Source organism: Cavia porcellus, unplaced genomic scaffold (genome assembly GCF_034190915.1).
Source record: "Cavia porcellus strain 051 isolate PalLab524CR breed Dunkin Hartley unplaced genomic scaffold, mCavPor4.1 scaffold_31, whole genome shotgun sequence".
NCBI lineage: Eukaryota > Metazoa > Chordata > Mammalia > Rodentia > Caviidae > Cavia > Cavia porcellus.
This window is the reverse complement of record NW_026947514.1, coordinates 36,279,085-36,299,461: the sequence shown is the minus strand read 5'-3', so window position 1 is coordinate 36,299,461 and position 20,377 is coordinate 36,279,085. Positions and strand designations below refer to the sequence as shown.

General features: G+C 49.8%; 2 protein-coding genes across 38 annotated transcripts in view; one reads left to right on the top strand and one right to left on the bottom strand.

The window, feature by feature from the left end:
* The window catches only part of Fntb (farnesyltransferase, CAAX box, beta), a 77,898-nt gene extending 72,357 nt beyond the window's left edge, over positions 1–5,541 (top strand). For 3 of the 5 annotated variants that reach the window (XM_063241491.1, XM_003472513.5, XM_063241492.1), the window contains one exon: positions 4,184–5,541. In XM_063241491.1, coding sequence (XP_063097561.1) covers positions 4,184–4,315 — 132 coding nt within the window. In that variant the 3' untranslated portion in view covers positions 4,316–5,541. The remainder of the gene's footprint in view (positions 1–4,183) is intronic. The other 2 variants (XR_001201786.3, XM_005004776.4) reach the window with 2 other exon arrangements.
* Positions 1–20,377, bottom strand: part of Max (MYC associated factor X) — a 73,878-nt gene that overhangs the window by 29,878 nt on the left and 23,623 nt on the right. For 9 of the 33 annotated variants that reach the window (XR_010044973.1, XR_010044974.1, XM_063241495.1 and 6 more), the window contains 4 exons: positions 10,533–10,719; positions 9,099–9,295; positions 2,610–2,737; positions 1,731–1,869 (listed from right to left, as the gene is read on the bottom strand). Coding sequence is in view for 24 of the 33 variants with exons in the window: in XM_063241495.1 (XP_063097565.1) it covers positions 1,731–1,869; positions 2,610–2,737; positions 9,099–9,295; positions 10,533–10,719 (651 nt within the window). In the remaining 9 variants the exon portion in view is untranslated. The other 24 variants (XR_010044976.1, XR_010044977.1, XM_063241508.1 and 21 more) reach the window with 12 other exon arrangements.

Below are 20,377 nucleotides of genomic sequence, written 5' to 3'. Positions count from 1 at the left end.
TGTCTTTCCTAAGCTCCCCTAATTTTTAAATCTGCGTCTACTCTAGACTTACTAATCATTTCATCATGATTGCCCTCTCTTGAATTATTTCTGGTTTGTTTTAAAAAGAGAGCGAGCCTCATTGACCTGTTTTGTTACTTCTGCTGCCAGCACTGCATTACGTTCAGCTGGAAGGTTTTTTGTTTTCCCTCCTCATTGCCCCGATTTGCCTTGAGTGAGCTGGGAATTACGGGTTGCATCTTGCTTCTGAATCTTCCCATTTCTTTTTACATTTTTTTCTGTGGTAAACTGGTAAACTGCTGTATGGTAGGTAACTTTATTACTAGCACTGAGATCTCATTTAGTCTTTAGAAAAGACTTGCTTTTCATAGATGTCTTTGAGGTATAGCTGGCTTTTGCTTTTGAGTCTGTCCCAGGATCTTCAGTTTATTAGGGATGAAATGTTGCTACCTGTTTGGTTTTGTACCCATTTCATTGGTATTGGACTATGGTATTGTTTATGACCCCTAGACAATCTAGGTATTGGCATACAGGGAAAATCAACTGATCCAAACAATTATGTCACCTTGACTAAAGTACTACAATCAGTAATAACAATAGCATCAAGCACAGAATAGAAAATGACAGACTGTGATAAATTATTGCCACTTTTAACCATATGTACAAGATTTATAGTTATAAACAACATCTAAGATAAATTAGAAAATTATAGACAGTAAATATTCACTCAATAGGAGACAGACCAATGGCCACACCAGCAAACAAGCCAGTCTGGGAACCAGCGCCATGCGTGGGCCGCTACCAGACTGAGGCTGACCAGATCCCAGCCCCTTCCAGTGCTCAGGCTGGCAAACAAGAAGTACCAACCCCCCAAGCCCCACCGTAAGTGACCAGCTTATCCAGAGAAGCATAGGCTGTGATGATAGCTGTTGAAGTGGAAGTGGTGCTTTGGAGCTTCACTGACACTGCAGGTCTAGGGCCAGTGGTCTGATCATAGGTTCAGAGGACAGTGGTACACAGTGTGGCATCTAGGGGGGATCTCCTTCTGAGGGATGTAGCCATTGTTGACTCCCTATGGTCTTGTTTTGAAGTCCTATATCATTTCCATTGTTTTGTTCTCTTTTGTTTTGTTTATCTGATGGCAGGAGCAGCTTTTGCGGGGGGGGGGGGTGTCTTCTGAGACAGAGTCTCACTGTGTAGTTCAGGCTGGCCTTGAGCTCACTTTGTAATCCAGGCTGGTCTCGAACTCACAATGATCCTCCTGCCTCAGCCTCCCGAGTGCATGCATGTATCACCACACCTGGTAGAGAAGCTATTTCAAGGATAGCAAGATATATTATGGGAGCAATTTTGGAGTTACTATTGGCTTGTTTTGAAGTCTTTTATTACATTATTGTTTCACTTTGTTTCTTTTCTTTTTTTTTTTTTTTGTCTTTTTCCTTTTTATCGGTACCGGGGATTGAACTCACGACTGCCTGCTTGCAAGGCAGGCATTTATGCTGCTGAGCTAAATCCCCAGCCCCTTCACTTTGTTTCTATTCTACTGTGTTCTGTTTGATTTTTACTATGTCTGAAATTATCTACAGCTATTTTGAAGACATCAAAGGGTATTATGGTAACTATTGTTGATTTCATAATGTTTTGAAGTCCTGTATCTCTTATTCTGATTTTTTTTTGGTTGGTTTTATTCTGTTTTATCCTCTTTAAAATAAAAAAATTTTAAAAATTACCTTCATTCTAGCCCGGCATGGTGGCTCACATCTGTAATCCCAGCACTCAGGAGGCTGAGGCAGGAGGATCGTTGTGAGTTCGAGACCAACCTGGGTTACAAAGTGAGCTGAAGAGCAGCCTGAACTGCATAGAGAGACCCTGTCTCAAAAAGACAATCAATCAATCAATCAATATTACCTCCATTCTCAATATCCACTCAAAGAGCAATTTTACCCTAAGGGGAAAAAATAGAGAAAAATGAGAAAGAGGTTAGAAGCAATGCTAAGGGACAAAGGAGACTTCCCCAAGCTTTGGGAAACCGATGAGGCAGACAAGGAGGAAAGAAAGAAGGAAAAAACAAAATCAAGTATAAAACAAAACAGAAAAACTAAAAACAATATTCACACTCATGAAAAAAGAAAAACAATACAAAAAGAACAAAGGAAAAAAAAAAGACATTTCTCTGTCATTTCAAGCCTGTAGTTATCTTCTAGCATCTACAGTTCTGTGACAGTGTCGGGTTCAGGGCGTGGCTCTGTTGTACTGGTGGACAGCAGGCCGAGCCCAGGTCTGTGCTGGATGATCCCAGCAAGCCTATAGTTAGGGATTCTCAGTAGGATTCAGATCACAGAAGTTCAGGTTGATCCTGACTTCTGGTTGTGGGGTTGGGGACCGAGTCATTCAGCCTAGTACACTCTGGGTGTCTCTTGCTGGCCTGACCTTGGCTCCCTGACCCTGATGTCTCCCAGTGGTCTGTCACCCAGTCACTGAGGGATTTCAATGCTGGGAGCCCTGAGATGGAGCCAACCCACAGCTGCTCAGAGTTGCTGGTTCAGGTGACCCCTCCCTAAAATGGGTTCTGGCAAGCACCCTCTGCAGGAGACGCTGGAGTCACTCACCAGCTGTGACAGCGCACAGCACCCACTCTGTCCCGCTGGGGCGCTTCTCCCTGGAAGGCTCTGGAGTCGCCCACTCTCACTGCGTGTCTGTAGAATCGATCCTTCTCTTTCACACCATGAGCTGGCAGCTGGGGAGAAAGCACAGATTCCCCTTCTTTTTCTGTGTTGAGGCTTCTCTTTCTTTGTGGGCTCGTTTTCCCTCCAGATTTTTCCTGGGCTCTATGGACCCACCTCTCTCCTTCTGTTCTTCCCCAGACTGTTATATTCCAGTGTCTGGATTCTGAATCTTGGGGAGGGTGATTTGCTGCTGCTTACTGTTTTGTCCTCTTCCTGAAAGTCACCCTTCAATGGTCTTTGCTAATTTTTTCTGTGAAGGATGTACCATTTTTTTGGTAGATCACTGTTATTTGTTTGAGACAGTCTTGATATATAACCCAAGCTGAGCTTGAACTTGGGATACTCCTGCCTCAGCCCATGCTGGGCTCATTTTTTTTTTTTGTTGATAACTGTCTAATTTATAATTTCTGTACTTATTGTGATAATCTCCTTCCCCCATTATATCATATAACTGGGTGTTGCAAGTACCTTGGTTCACGAATGCTTTTGTTTGCAAACAATTTGGTTCACAAACAGAAGTGTTTGGGATAATTTTGTTTTTGTTTACAAACTCTGCATTATATGACAAACATGACCATGGCCATCTTTCCCACACAGACACAAATATGGCCATCTTTTCCAAAATTGTAGAACAAATTAACTTCACACACTGAGGTACCACTGTATATGGAAACGCTGTTATCTGTATGTTAATAATTATAATAGGCCAGGCACGGTGGCACATGCCTGTAATCCCAGCACTTGAGAGGCTGAGGCAGGAGGATCACTGTGAGTTTGAGCCTAACCTGAGCTATAAAGTGAGCTCAAAACCAGCCCTGACTGCATAATGAAACTTTGTCTCAAAAAGACCAAAAAAACCAGACAGACAGAAAGAAAGGAATTATAATATTCACCCTGTATAATCATCTGCCTGTATCATTCAATATTTTTTTTTTTTTTGTCTTTTTTGTTTTTATCGGTACCGGGGATCAAACTCACGACTGCCTGCTTGCAAGGCAGGCGCTTATGCCACTGAGCTAAATCCCCAGCCCCATCATTCAATATTTGAAAGTATATATTTAAATAGTTGTATAATATTCCCCTCTTCCTGGCCGGGCCTAGTGGTGCAGCTGGGTATGGTGGCACATGCCTGTAATCCTGTCACTCAGGAGGCTGAGGCAGAAGGATCGTCTTGAGTTTGAGGCCAGCCTGGGCTACACAGTGAGTCTGAGGCCAACCTCAACTACATAGCAAACCCTGTTATATATATATATATATATTCCCTTCTTCCTGTGTACTGTAAGCTTTTAGAAAATACCCTGTTTTTGAATCTTTAGACCTTGAGTGACATATCTTTGAATCTTTGATGATTTCTTGTGCTGGATTCTCAGAGGTGCATTTCAGGGGGCCAGGGGTGTATGTGCTTGTGGGGACGGGTCAGGGGGCTGACCAGTTGGCAACTGTTCCTTTTTTTGCAGCAGCCCACGCATCCTGTGTACAATATTGGACCGGACAAGGTGATCCAGGCCACTACACACTTCCTGCGCAAGCCAGTCCCTGGCTTCGAGGAGCCAGAGGATGAGGGGACAGCAGAGACTCCAAGTGACTAGAGGACCCAGGCTGAGCTCTGTGCGCCCTACCTCCCACTCAGACAAGGTTTTGTGTTTGGTACATAGTGTGTTCCATATTCAACAAGCCTTAGCTACTGTGGAGCTGTGGTTTTTTTTGTCCTCTGATGAAACAAAGCCACTGGTTCTGGGATTGGAGTAAACAGTGGTGTGGTTTTTAAAAATTCTTTTCATCCCTATCAACGCTAAGACTGTCCACCTACCCGTGCAGTGAGGTGGGGAGCAGTGCATGCTGGGTGGAAGCTGCCCTCTCACCAGCCCTCAAAGCTGGACGGCCACGCAGAAACAGACGGTGTCTGAGCGGCATAGCCTGCGAGGCCCTTGCCGTGGCTCCCACCTGCATGGACTGTTAAATCTCCAAATGGGACACCCACACGGGCTGCTTCATGCCGAGGTGTGGGGCTTTGGAAAAGACTGTTGGGGCTGATTTAGGAAGTCTTTTGCCTCTCACTGTCCACCCTGGTTATTTGCAAGGGACAGGAGCTGGGGGAGGAGGGACAAATGTCTTGAGTGGGAGTCACTCCCTGCAGAACTGGAGATCTGAGCCAGGCATCTCCACAGCCATGTGTGGGCCCAGGTGTGGCGACTTAGACCAGGAAATCAGCCCTGAGTAGAAATGTACCCCTAGTTCCACTCTGTGCCAGAGCAGGCAGCCCCGTGCTCAGCCCTGCCCATCAGATTCCGTGAATGTCCCCTGACGTCTCAGGGCAGCGCCTGCAGCCTAGGGCTCTTCATGTGTCTCCATCTTTCTTTCGCTCGACTCCCAGCCCACCTGCCTCCAAGCAGTGTTGTCTTTCACACCCAGAGTATTAACACTACTAAGCCTTTCACTTTAATTTATGACTCAGGATTCATTCTCATCCTGCCCACTCTAGGCTCAGAGATGTCAAATCAAGTGCTAGACAAGCCAGCTGCTGTGGGGCAGTGGCCGGGATGGAGGCCCCGGGGGGCCTCTGCTGCCTCTTGCACTGAGCCCTTGCATGGTCAGTGGGGTGCTGAGCTTGGTCATCGTCCACTGCTGCGGCAAGTTCCACGTCACTGTCCCCACCATCGTGTGTGCACCATGGACTGCAGGCAGACAGGAGCTCAGAGACGCATCATGAGACTGTTTTCAAACAACTGGCCACTCGCTGCCTCAAATTCCCTACTGCTTTGATGCATCGGGCTGTTACCTCCTTGAAATAATAAAAGAATAACATTTTCTATGATGTCTCGTTTTGTTTTTGTTTATGGTACTGGGAATTGAAACCAGCACCTTATGCATTCTACGATATTTCTTAATGATCTCTACCAAGAAAATCCTTCAGAATGCCCAATACGGGGTGTTACCCAAGGTCGCCCGTGGGATTCCAGGCCATCCATGGGCATTCAGGGTTGGACACAAGTTCACCTCTCATGCTGCTCCTCCAGTCCAGGAATCGGTGGGCCCAACAAGCAGTGTTGCTTTGCAAAGTCCCTGACACAGTTCCGTTTACTTTGCTCCCCATGCTCTGTTCCCTCCCCTGTGTGCGTCTCCAGCTGCCTGAGTCTGAGCAGGCACTGTGCTCCTCAGCCCCAGTGTAGGCACTGCACCCTGGTGGGCAGGGTAACACAGGGACACGCTGGATCCTGTGGCTACCTGGATTTCCCAGCTCTTTCAGCCTGTCTCCAGGAAGGCTGGGAAGCTAGGTGCTTGCTCTGTGGCTTCCCTTGGGAGAAGAGAGGGTGTCCTCAGAGGACATGCACATCCACACAGCCCAACCACATCCTGACAGCCTGGAATGTAATTCCTGGCCCCTGTGCTATTTTTGCTCTGCTAACAAAGGTTGGGCTGCAAAACAACATTCTGCAATGCATCCTTCCCCTCACAATAACAAAAAGGCAAAATGCTCTCAGCACAGAGCCTCGGAGTATCCCAGGATCAACAGCAATGACAACTGGTGTGAGTAAGCAGAAGGCTGAGCTGGCTTCCTACCAAGGGGCTGGACCCAGGAGATGAAGTTGGGCTAGAGAGAGCAGAGAGGGCCACGTCCTAGCACTGTTCTTGGTGCTGGCGTTGGCCACTTTCTCGTTTTCTTCTTCTTCCTCTTCCTCTTTCCCCTCCTCTCCCTGTCCCCAGCTCTATTCTTGTCTTTCATCCTCCTGAAGCACAAAGTTGCTCTTGTGTCAGGGTTTCATGCACCAGCAGTGCCATGGAGAAGCTCATGTCACTGGGCAGACCATGCCCATGCCCAACTGGCCAGACCATGGAGAGGTGATCAGGAGCTGTGGAAAACGGTCCCAGAGGACTGCGCAGATAAGATGACTCTGAAACCAAGCCTGGCTCAACCAAGGCAAAGCAGCACTGGAGCGGGCTACCAGGGAGCTCTCCCGGACACAGGGTACCTCCCAGCACCACCAGCGGCCATCTTGGTCCTGGGGTCAGGCCATGAGGGTTTTCTTACAGGGTTGCCCTTTCCTTTCCAGAGCAATTCTGAGGGCAATGCAGCAGTGGCCTTCGTGAAGCTGCCTCTCAGAAAGAGAGCAGAGCCGGACACATGGCCAAGCACAGGCCTGTGATTGAGGCCAGCCCACGTCTTGCTGTGCTCCTCCTGGAAATTTGATGCACTCAGTAGACAGGTGAAGCTTAGGAAACCCTAAGAAGGTAATTAACAGCACACCCTTACACTGTTTCACCAGTATTAGGCAGATACAGTAGGTCCCTGACTTAGTAACTTTTGAGTTACCAACTTTCACAGGTGTGCTGCGTAAGACTCGTTTTGTCGAATACAAACCAATATGACATACAGACAGTTAGTTCTCCTGGAACAGAACCTGTTTGTAAGTTGGGGACTTACTGTGCATGTCCTTCTGGCCAGAATCTCCTAGCCAGGAATTAAAGACGAAGCTGTATAGAACTGGGGATGTAGCTCAGGTGTAGAGCACTTGCCTGGCATGTGCAAGGCCCTGGGTTTGACACCCAGCACCACAAAAAAGAGTTGGGGGGACTATCTAGTTACTATCTACTCCCTGGCTTACGGCCAGGGAGAAAGCCACTGGCTTTACATGTCAGATATACAGATAATAATGTTGATGTTCCACTACAGAAGTTGGCCAGACATGGTGACAAATGTCTGTAATCCTAATACTTGGAAGGCCGAGGCAGGAGGATCACTGAGAGGTCATGGTCAACCTAGACTACATAGTGGGACCCTCAAAAAAACAAACCCTGAAAATTAAAGAACTTATCTATCACTCCCACTGTATTTCCATCAACCCCACCTGCTGGGAGTAGGTCACCCAGTGGCTCAGCATCCAGACTCCTGAAAGCCACAGGGCCTTGAGTGGAAACTGGGTGTGGTCTGGGCAGGGCTGCATGCCCAGACCACTCAGATCCTGCCCCATCTCCAGAGAACACAGTGAGCTGAGAAGGAGGGGTGTTAGGGGGACACAGGCGTACTGTGGTGTTAGTGGTGTTAGTAGTGTTAGCAGGACACAGGCGTACTGTGGTGTTAGTGGTGTTAGTGGTGTTAGCGGGACACAGGCGTACTTTGGTGTTAGTGGTGTTAGGGGGACACAGGCGTACTTTGGTGTTAGTGGTGTTAGGGGGACACAGGCATACTGTGGTTAGTGATGTTAGTGGTGTTAGGGGGACACAGGCGTACTGTGGTCTTAGTGGTGTTAGTGGTGTTAGTGGGACACAGGCGTACTGTGGTGTTAGTGGTGTTAGGGGGACACAGGCGTACTGTGGTGTTAGCGGTGTTAGTGGTGTTAGCGGGACACAGGCGTACTGTGGTGTTAGCAGTGTTAGCGGTGTTAGTGGTGTTAGGGGGACACAGGCGTACTGTGGTGTTAGCGGTGTTAGTGGTGTTAGCGGGACACAGGCGTACTGTGGTGTTAGCGGTGTTAGCGGTGTTAGTGGTGTTAGGGGGACACAGGCGTACTGTGGTGTTAGCGGTGTTAGTGGTGTTAGCGGGACACAGGCGTACTGTGGTGTTAGCGGTGTTAGCGGTGTTAGTGGTGTTAGGGGGACACAGGCGTACTGTGGTATTAGCGGTGTTAGTGGTGTTAGCGGGACACAGGCGTACTGTGGGGTTAGCGGTGTTAGTGGTGTTAGGGGGACACAGGCGTACTGTGGTGTTAGTGGTGTTAGTGGTGTTAGCGGGACACAGGCGTACTTTGGTGTTAGTGGTGTTAGCGGTGTTAGTGGTGTTAGGGGGACACAGGCGTACTGTGGCGCTCTGCCCAGTGCTGCCTCCATTTGTGGACACGGATTTGTCAGCGGGGCTGGTAGCTCCCCAATACTGTGTTTGTCCACCATTTACACGTAGGGGCAGCACATTTGGGGTGAAGAGGCAGATGACACTACAGTTTCCAGCCTTTCAGGTCACATGGTCTCTGCTCCCATTTGCCACTGCACAAACACACAAGCGTGGCCATCCCCTGTCCAACGGGCTTACAAACACAGCTGAGCCACTTTAGTTCCCTACCCCTGATCTAGCCCAAATCTCATCTGTATTCACGCACCATGCTGCTGTGTCTCTCAAGGCTGGAATGCTTTCCATGTAATATTAGAGTCAAATGACAAACGAGCTCTGTAAAGTCTGGGCCACATACACTGTGCAGCAGCAGTGACTGCCTTGGCAGGGGGACAATGTGATTTCAGACACTGTTTTGGAAGGCAGAAAACAGGCCCAGCTGACTTAAAGCAAAGAGGAAAGGACTCCAAAAAAAAAAAGGAAACGACCAACTCTGAACACGAAAAGTACAGGGATGAGGCTGGCGGTGGAAGGGCCTCAGCACCCACCTTGGGCTCTCGCCACAGGAAAAGCTGGCAGCTGCACGGTGCCCTGGCATTGCACTCAGCAGACAGCGCACCCAGCCGTCTCACCCTCCCTTGCAGGTCCAGTGGGATCAGTTTCACAGACTGGCTGGTCGCTCTATCTTGGAGGCGCTTTAGTGCAGGTAGGGAATGGGCTTCATCAGAAGCATACAGCCTTGAGACTGGGAAAGGAAAAAAGCCCCGAATACAGATGTGGGGGGAAGCCCAAGGGGAAATGCAGGCTGGACAGATGGATCACCACGACTCTTTTCAGCAGGCTGTTGCCATGACAGAAAACAGTGCACAAAGGTGGCATCCATTCCACCCTAAAGCAAGGCTCTTCCATCTGTTTCTGTGCTCCAGGAATTCTGTCGCATTTGGTAGTAACTCAGGAGGAAGCCTGTCAGCCTGGCTTGCTGTAGCCTCAGTGACTGTCTTGGAGCCAAGAATGTGACCTAAACCAAGCAGAGGCAGGAGGATCGAAAGTTCGAGCCTAGAGTGGGCAACTTGTGACTTAGCAAGACCCAGCCTCAAAAGATGGTGGGGATGCAGCTCAGCGTGAAGGTTCTGCATCTAACCCCAATACCAAAACAAACACACAAACTGTGATCTAAAATAGTCTAAAGAAAGGGAAGTTACAGGCACACGATGACAGGGAAAAGCAGCTCTCTCTTGTGAGTGAAATGTGTGTCTGGCATCCTGTAACCTCCTGGAAGGAAGCAGCCAATAGGAAAGCACACAGACTCCGGGGACACTCAGGCCATGGCCCACCTGCCTCCAGGTTCTCCGTTCTGTGAGCCGGTCTGAATGTGGTTTACTATCATTGGGGGCCCTTGATATGCATTTTTCAGCTCCACAATGGTACACACAGAAAGTGCATGTGGTGGAAACTATACCGTTTCCCAGGTAAAGTGTAGTAAATATATTGACGATGTTTTTAGTTCAGGATGGGTTTGGGATAAGACCCTGTTGTAAATGGAGGCACATCTGCACTTGGAATGGGAAGCATCCTGGTACATACAGAACTACCCCAGATTAGCCTAAGGTCATAAAGGTAGCCTGGAAATTCCTGAACACCCTTACCACACCTCTGGAGAGCAGCCCTGGCTCACCTGGTCTTTGACCTCTCCTCACTTGACCTTGACTGCTCTGTCAGGTGGACAACCTTTACAACTGGAGGAACAGGTTAGACAGCTCAGTGAATCACCTCGGTCCCTCGGCTGTCAAGGGTCAGAGTCAGTGCCTGGACCCAGCTCTGCTGCCTGCCCCGCCACCCCACCCGAGCCTCAGAAGGAAGGGTCAGAGGGGCTGGGACGGTGATGGCTAAGAGAAGGGAGCCCAGCTCAGGCTCTGAGTGGCAGAAATCGAAGCGTGCTCGGACAGGGCTGACCCAGTAGAGTGGGGCCTGGGGTGACTCACGCCGAAGCTGAGGCTGAGGTTGTCTTCTTGGGAGTTGACCGCGATCTTCTCTAAGCAGCCGCGCCCGTCTAACCGGCTCCTGGACATCTTCCTCACTCCTCGCAGCCATCTGTTTGCCCTGCTTGTCACCAGCTGATGCGTAAGGTTGAGAGAACCAGGTGTTCAGGCCTCTCGCTTCTCCAGTGATCTGAGAATGAGACCAGGGAGGCAGGGACAGAGCACTGTCAGTGGCTAACTTGTGAATATTTCCCTCACCCTTGTCTCTCCCGAAGGAAACACAGGTCTCCTTACAAAATAACAGTAATAGGCAGATGAGGTGGTGCATGACTGTAATCCCAGCACTTGGGAGGCTGAGGCAGGAGGATCACCATGAGTTAGAGACCAGCTGGGGCTACAAAGTGAGTTTAAGGCCAGCCTAAATTCATAACAAGACCCTGTCTCAAAAAACAAAACCAAACAATACCAAAAAAATCTCCCCACAATAATAAGGCTTGCTTTTATTCTTTTGAGATAGGGTCTCACTATAGTTCAGGTTATCCTTGAAGTCACTATGTCACCTCAGCCTGCCTGATGCTGAGATTACAGGCATGTGCCACCACACCCGAGCAATAATATTGCATTTTTAAAAGTAAGTTTTTTGTTTGGTTAGGTTTCTTGATGTTGTTGTTGCTTTGTTTTTGTGGGGTTTTTATCTTATTTTATTTTACTTTATTTTTTTGCACCAGGGATCGAACTCACGACCTTGCACTTGCCAGGCAGACACTTATGCTGCTGAGCTAAATCCCTGGTGGTTTTTATTTTATTTTAGTGCAGTTCTTGGGCTTAAACCTAGGGTCTCTCATATACTCTGCTATTGAACTACACCTCAGCCCCAAAATAGGCTTTTAAAATTTCTTCCAAAACAGGCTTAGTTTTAGATGGACAGCAACACCTCTAGGATGGCACACCCAGTTCTCTTACACCCATCAGGTAATTTTCTCGGACATTAAACAGTGTGTCACAGAATGGATACTTTTTTAGCTCAAGTCCACACTTTATTTGAATACCCCTACTCTTTTCCTGATGCCATTTTTCTGTCCCAGAATCCCACTTAAGGCCCATTATGTCCAGTCACCTCATCTGGCCTTGATGTCTTGAAGGGTATAGGGGTACTGGTCAGGTATTTTGCAGAACACCCCTCAGCAGGACTTTGTGTGGCACTTTCATGTGGCAGATCCAGTGATGGCTATTTGGAAGGAGACCTCAGAAATAACGTGCCGCTTCATGAATCAAGGACACATGCTGCCAACTCAATCTGTCATTCAATGTCCACTCTGACCACCTGGCAGAGGCTGCAGTGCTTGTCAGGTGTCTCTGAAGGTCGCCCTCTTGCTCCTTTCCATATTGTGCCCTTTAGAAGGAAATTGCTATGTGTAGCTCACAGGGAACAAGTGGGGCCTTAGGCTCCACATCTTTGAGAGCACAGTAAGTAAGTTATTTGGAATTCTACTTGCATCCAGGCCCCTGACACATTTGGGCCTTGTGCAGGGATTCTGTCTCTACCAGAGTGCCTTGAAGACCCAGGCCAGGCCATATAAACTGCCTCCTCCCCACTGGATGGCATGGAGTGGGGAGGAGGTGATAATAGAGATGGGATTGATAATAATGGGATTGATTTTCCACCTATTTATTGTCATTTGGTTGACTCTCTGTAACTGCAAATCCTGCATCTATAAATCCAACAAACTGCAAATTGGAAATCCTGCATATGAACAAAGTGTATCTGTACAGAATATGGACAGATTTTCCCCTAATGGGATCCCCTGAACAATACACTACAACAGCTATTTCCATAGCAGTAAACTGGGTTGGGTACTACAAATACTCAGAGATGCTGAAGCATAAGGGAGGGATGTATATATTACATGCATAAGGGACTTGATCTGAGGGATGCTCTGTCCCCTAAGGGACTTGGAACATAATGTGGGGCTCATGCAATCTCCAAAGTTGAGGGGTGACTGTATCATATGGTTTGGATTCATAAATATTTATTCTTCTTTGCACTATGTTCCAATACTATGTAGTTTACTTTGTTGCTCCAGTTGTTCCTGCTTTAGGCATCAGGAGCTCTTTCAGTTGGCTCTGTGTCCCTCTGACATATCCACACTTCCTTGATGATCATAATGATTCATCTCTACCATTCCCTTTTTGTGAGCAGTGGTGCCTGTCAATGACCACTGACACTGGGAAATGGTACGTCTGGGCTGGGACATTGTCCTCTCACCTTTGATCATGTTTTCTGCAATCAGCACGCTCCCTCACATGCTAGTTATCTTGGGTATGACACTTGGCTGCCACCTCTGCACCACGACGCCCCAGCCTGTGGGACAAAGGGTGTCCTGCAGCCTGTAGTCACCAGACCAGAGCAGGGCTCCAAGTGACAGCTTGCTGACAGGGAAGTCTGGAGGAGCACTGTCCCAGACCATGCTGGCCAGCGCCTGTCACACAGGACAAGGTGACACCCATGATGACTGAGGCCCTGTGGTCTAGGACCTTTGCTGGCAAGGCCTCTCTGTCTTTCCCTTGATCTTTCAAGCAGTGGATCCTTAAGGGGTCAGGAATATGTGGAATGGGAAGGGTGATTCAGCCCATCACAAGATTTGGAGCCTCTCTAGATGCCGCAGGGTGGTGCCGCTGGGAGGGAGGGAGGAGAGCTCAGGAGCCTGCCTAGCTGAGCTGGCCCTCCCTAGCCCCTGCTGTCATGCTCCTCAAGGGCCTGGCTGGACTTGCATCCAGGCCCCTGACACATTTGGGCCTTGTGCAGGGATTCTGTCTCAACCAGAGTGCCTTGAAGACCCAGGCCAGGCCATATAAACTGCCTCCTCCCCACTGGATGGCATGGGGTGGGGAGGAGGTGATAATAGAGATGAGTATCAAGGGTGTGTGCTGTGGGGCAGGAGTTGCTGCAGGGTGAGAGTTCCAAGCCGAGGGCACTGCCCCTGCAGAGTACAGTGGGGAGGAGCAGGGAGAGGGTCAGGCAGCAACAGCAGGACCTGTGGAGCCTTCCCACCACTGCTCACCCTGTGCTACATGGAACAGTGCCCTGGTCTTGGACTTCCGGGCTGGGAAATGGGGTGCAGCTGCTAGAACCAGAGCTCCTTCTCCCACAATCTCCCACTAGCCTCCCACTAAGTGTTCACTGTGGATGTGACATCCCTTCTGCAGTTGGCTGGCCTTGCTGTGGCTTTTTGGTCCACAGCTGCTGGCCACTGTCCTTTGGCCCCAGATCTGCCCCTGTCATCTCTGAGCTGCTGATGGCACCAGGAGACAGGAAACAGTAACTTTGAAGTGCTGTGCTGGGAGCTGCCCAGCCAGCGGACTCCCTGAGGCTGGGGAGGAGCCATGAGCCTGTGGTTGGGCCTGTAAGAATGGGGTGATTTCTTGACCTGCCTCCGCACACAGAGCTGGTCCTGGGTCCCTGCAGGAGCTGGCACTGAGGCACACACCTCTCTTCACAGGCTGGCACTGCTCAGTCCATTTCCTTGGCAGAGCTGAATCCCTCTCCGCTTTCAGCACTGGAATAAAAGTTCTGATACAGATTTCTTAATATCAGATCCTTCATTCTTTTTTCCTCCCTCTGGCCTTTACTGGAAAAAAGTAATAGAGACTACAGTGGACAATTTGCCCAGAGATGGCCACAGGTATGCAAAAGCCCCGTCCTTGCAGTGAACATGGGAGCAAAGGATCTTGACTCTGCCTCCCCGAGCCCTGCCCCACAGTCACAGTAAGCCTGCTGGGCCAGCTGGCATCCAGGGTACAGGAGGGACCTGAATGACTGGTTGTGAACTGTCCAGGGCCACCTGCTTGGTGCCACGCTAGACACACCCAGCATGCTCCTCGGCCCCCGCCTCCCTCCACTATAATAGTCACTATAATGAACTTACTCCCTCCCTGTATTTTATGAGAGTTGAGCCATTCTCCTTTTTTAATTAAATTTTTTAAAAATCAAAAAACACATCCATTCTTTTGAAACACACTCAGGAAACCTGAATGGACCTATGCTAGCTTAGCTATGGCAAACACCTCCACTGCAGGCTCACCTTGGTCTCAGTTCTTTTGACTTCTTTTTTTGAGGGACTTGTCAAAGGTCTTTTCTGGCTCACAGAACCCCTCGCCAGGACCTGCAAAGGCATTTGAGGGGCAACTCAACTTTATAATGCCCGGGGGCCAAGAACAACACCCTCCGACCATGCTGACACTGCCCGTTTCCTAAACATGTGTCCTGAGAAGCAAGAGCCAGGGTCCATTACACAGCCAGGCCACAGATCACTTCATCTTTCCCTTCTTCCAATCACTGTAAAGAGGCCCTTATCGTGTGTGGCCTCTTTACTCCTCCACTGCACCAATAACCAGCACCCCCTCCTGCACAGGAAGGCCGGGGGGAGTGCAGGAGCTGCCCCTGCACACATTTGGCCACACGGTGACCTCATTCACTCCACATTCACACTTACCATCCGGCAGCGTCCGCGCTGGCAAACATCTTCCCTATCTGGATCTCCTCCTCGGCCTAGAGAAACCGTTCTCAGCTAAGGAAGACTCTGTGCCATGTATGGGGGCTGCCGTGAGCAGAATGGGGGAGGTCTGAGAGTGATGTCAAGCCTACCTGGGGACCCGAAGACAGGCACAGTCCCGGGGACTCCTGAGAGAATGGTGGGGACTGAGCAGGGAGCTGGGGTGAGGCGCCGCTACCCCCACCTTGCTCCTAGTGCAGCAATAAGAAAACTGGCCTCAGACCAGCTTTGGCACTTAAGCTCCGCTGTGCCTCACTTTCCCTACAGCCTCGTTTGAGTTATACTTCCAGAGTCAAACCTGAGTAGCCTGAGAGCGCGCCTGTTTAGACTGACTGGCTGTTGGATCAGAATCCTTTTGATCAGACTGAAGGCTAGACATCATTGTAATAAGCACCCCAGGAATGGCCCCAGGACCCCACTTTGAGCAGTACCACTGTGGTGCTTCTGAGCAATCTTCCTGGGCCTCTAGAAGTGTCTAAAGCTCAGCTGTGCGTCGCCCAGTGGGGACAGGGACTCTGATTACTGTAACCTCGGCTTCATCTGTTGGGCCAGTCCTCCGCGTCTCTTTAATGACTATCTTAAGAATACAACTGGGGAGGGATGCATTTGGTGATCCAAGAAATCAACCCTCAGGCTGGGGATGTAGCTCAGTAGTAGAGCATTTGCCCAGCATATGCAAGCCCCTGGCTGGGTTTAATACTCAGCCCCGCACAAACCTAACAAAAAATGCCAAGGATCTCAACCCACACATGCTCTGGGGGCAGGTGCCTATGAGCTGGACTTTCCATCCTGCAGTCAGTTCCCACTGCATTTTGTGCAGGTGACAGCTGGCACTTGTGTGCCACTGGAGCCAAGGTCAGGCACATTTGCAGCTTCCTCATTTAACCCACAGAACCACCTTCCAAGGCTAGTATTACTGTCCCTGTTTTACAGATGAGGACACAGACTGAGAACAGTCACTAAGAAAGAGACAGGAGGCACGCAACCTACAGAACCCAGGCTTAAAGCACATGCGGTACCATTAGAAACAGCATTCTGCTTCTGCAGCCCTAGGGCTCTCATCTCCTAGCCTCATCTAGTCAGGCTTATATTTTAAGCCTGTCCCAAGTAAAATGACAGCTCTTAGAGCCCAGTTAATTCTCCACTGAAGCGAGAGCTCCAATGGGATGAGCGCATCAACTTTAAAAACTGGGCCATTTCAAATACTTGGGCAACGGCCAAAGTAGAAAGATACCAAGCTCACCACTGCAAGAAAACGTGGTGGTTTTTCACAGGCCCCAGTGAAGTCACCTGCAGCAGGGACCACGTGACTCAACAAGTTACTTAGCTCTATGTAGATCGGAGTGACAAAACAGAGATCACCATCACTGAAAGGGGTAACCTGGCTAGACCAGTGTCCTGGGGCTGCCCTACACTGCTTCCGGGACAGATGCCAGAAGGGACTTGGCTGCGACTGAGCTTATCCTTTTCAGCTGAGCACTGTGCAGCCTTTTTCCTGTCCGGCCCACACCAGCTTCCTCCACTTGCAGGGTCCGCAAAGCACACCAAGCAGGTGATTCGTTTCTCAGGGGAACCAGGGACCATGTCCTTTTCTTCTACTTGATGGAACTCCAGGGAAGGCTGGGGATATAGCCCAATGGCAGTGCCAGTCTGGCAAGCACAAGGTCCTGAGCTTGATTCCTGGTACAAACAGACAAAAAATGGAACTTGAGGGAAGCCTAAACTCAGCATCCAGTGCCCCAACACCCTGTAATCAAGGCCTGCTTCTTGGAACATCCTGCTGGCTTGACTGTCCCTGCCTACTGGATGCCCAGCTCCTTGGCAGTAGGGATTCACCATGGTTCAGTTCAAACACCCCTCCTGGCTCAAAGTGTGTGTGATGAATTTGCATCTAAGGCCAGATACACAGCCAGCCAGTGACAACATGGCAGAGAAGGCTTGCTCTATCAACCTCTCTTCCCAGTCTTTTTTCATTCCAAAGCTCTTCCCTTGGCCTTGAATAAATAGGATCCTTGCTTTCCTAATGTAATCAGCAGTTGTGTAGCTCAATCCCATCTCTGGTAGAAATAGGGGCAATGATCTATCAACTCCAACTGGCCAGAGATACTACAGGTCTGACATCCAGGAGACCGAAGCCCAGCACTCTCCACCACTCTGAATCAGAACTTAGCCGACTTCGCTTCCTTCCTTGGTCTAGGAATAGCAGTGTTTCCTGTAAAGCCAGACAGGAAAACCAAAACCAAGCTGTATTCTAGCAATGTCTGTTTCCTTTCAAGGTTAAACTCATTCAGGCCGCTGCTGAGTCCACGAGGCTGAGCTAACCTGGTCCTGCTGCGGCTTCTTGACTTCTAGCCTGCGGCAGCCGGCTCTGTCCTCTCCCTCATGGGAACTCTCCAGGCCATGGCTCCGTACCACCATCCAGACACGGATTCCCCTAAGGGTCATTCGTTTAGCAAGAAGTGGATCCAGAAATGTAACTGTACCCTGCTGGAGCCCCAAGTCTCTTTCCAGTGAATACACTTCTACTGCCCATTTACCTACTTCTCTCAGGCTGAGTGGGGCCCTCAAAACAAAGGGGGAGCAGCTCTGATTATGCTGAGGAAGAACCCCTGCTCTGCGGGCTGCCACACAGGAATGCTCTTCTGCAGCCACCTTGGCCTTTGCAGGGGCAAGAAGACACTACCACCACAAAGGATAAAATAAGTTTTTATTTATAGTCTTATAGTAAAGGGGGAAGCCTTAACTTGCAAGACAATTCTTCAGCAGTATGTACAACATACTTTTTATTTCCATGGAATGGAATCAAACAGACAGAGACTACAGAGTATACACTAGAAATCAGCAAATGCCAGGAAAGACAAAGAAATGAGGCCTAAACACACAATACCCTTCACTGGGATCTGCTGACTGCAGCCAGAACCAGGGCTGGATCACAAAATGGGAGAGAGATAGGGTCCAGGACAGGAGGAAAGTGGGGTGAGGGTGGGGCAGGGGCCACACTGGGGTGCAGGTTTAGTACCAGGTAAATTGCTCTTGGTATTTACATTACAAAACCAGTTGGCTCTATTTCTTAGAAATACACATGAAAAGAAAGGAAGATTTGATCATTACTTTATGAATCTGTTGCTATGCCATTCCGACATCATCAGAAACAGGGATAATTCACTCAGATTCAAATTTCAGTAGCAGGAAATAAATATCAAAACATCATCACTGGCTCTCAATACAAAACCCCCATCCCACCCAATGCTCCGCTGGCCCCACCCCCTAACGTTCCCCCATGACTGGTCTCCTGGCCGCACTGTAAGAGTCACTCGGCCCCCTACGAAGCTGGCTCTGCAGGCTTACACAGCGGCCAAGAGCAGCAGGAGGGAGACACACGCAGACTCTGCAAATGTGTCCCCACTTTCCTTTATACCTTGAACTTCTTCAAGGATCAGGTTTCTCAACAGGAGCAATAAACAGCTTTTCAGAAAAAGATCCTTACAAAGGAGAGGGGTAATTCTGATTACTCCAAACTGATCGCCTTCTTGAAGTTGAAGCAGTTCACAGATTCACATAGTCTGTCAAGGAGAAGTGGGGCAGGAGGAGAGGCATTCTCCAGGCCAGTGCCTGGTGGGCTGGAGGGGCTGGTGGCTGGGCAGGACATTGTATGCTCAGAGGTCCAGCCAGCCGTCTGTCCTCCACAGAAAAAGCTGCCAAGTTGGGGTGTTTTGGTTTAAAAATTCCTGGGGGGACAAGAAATCCCTGAAGGGAATACAGTTAAAAAAAAAAATAGTGAAAGTGGGAAGGAGAACAAGAGCTGTTGTCCAAGAGCGTCTACATAAAAATAAAAATTAAAAAAAGAGAAAAAATAAAGAGTCTCTTAGAAGGTTCTGAGGGTTCTAACGATGAATCAAGAGGAGGAGACGACGGAGGAGACAGTTCTTATTGCTGGCCTGCCCCACGCAGCTTAGCTGGCCTCCATCCGGAGTTTCTTCCTGCTCTGGGGCTCTTCGGGCTCCGACTCCGAGCTGGAGTCCGAGCCCCCATCGAAGGCAGAGATGGTGCTGCCCTTGGAGTTGGTGTAGAGGCTGCTGTCTGAGGAGGGGTAGTTGGTCTGCAGTTGGGCACTCGACCTCGCTTTCTCCAGTGCACGGACTACAAGGCAACCAAGGGAGCACGTTACTAGCATCTGGAAACCTGGCGCAGCTCAGGCTCCAGCCTGTGCTTCCTAAGGGCGTGCTTGCCAGCCCCGAGGCTCACGACTGACTCCCTGCTGGCGGGCGCACTCTGCATTCCCTCCCTCCTCTCCCGGCTGGACCTGGGGGCCAGCAGACACGGCTCGTCACTCTGCCGTGACACCCAACCCCGAAGAGAAGGCTGTGATGTCACCATCCTGCCACAGAAGCCCAGCGTGTGCAGAGTCCGGAGCACGAGCTCCCTGTGGAATTCAGCAGTGCAATGACAGAGGAAAAATGGCCAGGCAACGCCAGCATCCACTGGGTCTGAAGGCCACACGACAGTAGGAGAAGATGACAGTAAGACTGGACTGGCCAAAGAAGAATTTTGGCTCAGCATTCACGTACGATCCACTTGGAATGGCAAGCTGGACACTTGGAAGCAAGTCACCAATACACACAAATTTCCTGGGCCTTCTGGCAAGAGAGCCCTTACATGCAGGCTTCTCAGCCCCTTCACCAACCCTCTGATGCCACCCACTGCCCAGCCCTTGGTTCAGCTCAGCTCGAGCCTGGAAAGTCAACCCATTGGTTTCATTTATTTTATGTGAGGTGTTCTAACCCAGGAGGTTACTTGCATTTCCTTTTACTTGCATCTTCCATGAGGGAGGAAGAGAAGTGAATTCCCCAGGAACAAAGAACTTGATCAGCTCTCGCTTTCCCCTGTGGTTGTAGGAAAAGGCGGGTGGTGAGCACAGGAGAACAGCAGGGCTTGGCCCATGGGCTGCCCTGAGTGGACTACCATTGTCAACGGGGAGGGCTCACTGTCCCCAACGCCTGGAGTCTGTACTTACACAGTAAATTCCATTCCCAGGACCTCAAGGCTCTTTTTAGACACCTGATGCCAGGTGTGACCCCTACTGTAGGAAGAGCACCTGAGCCCGGAGAAAGGGAGAGAGCAGGCCAGAAAAGATGTAAGCCTCCATTCAAGTCCCTAGCCTCGCTATCTCCTCACAGGTGGCTCGGGTGCTTCCCTGGCTCGACTCTAACACCCACTGTGCAGGCCTGATTGTGGCCGAGGCTGCTGCTCAGGCTCGCTCCAGGAGTGGCTGGCTGCAGGATGGCAGGGCCAGTC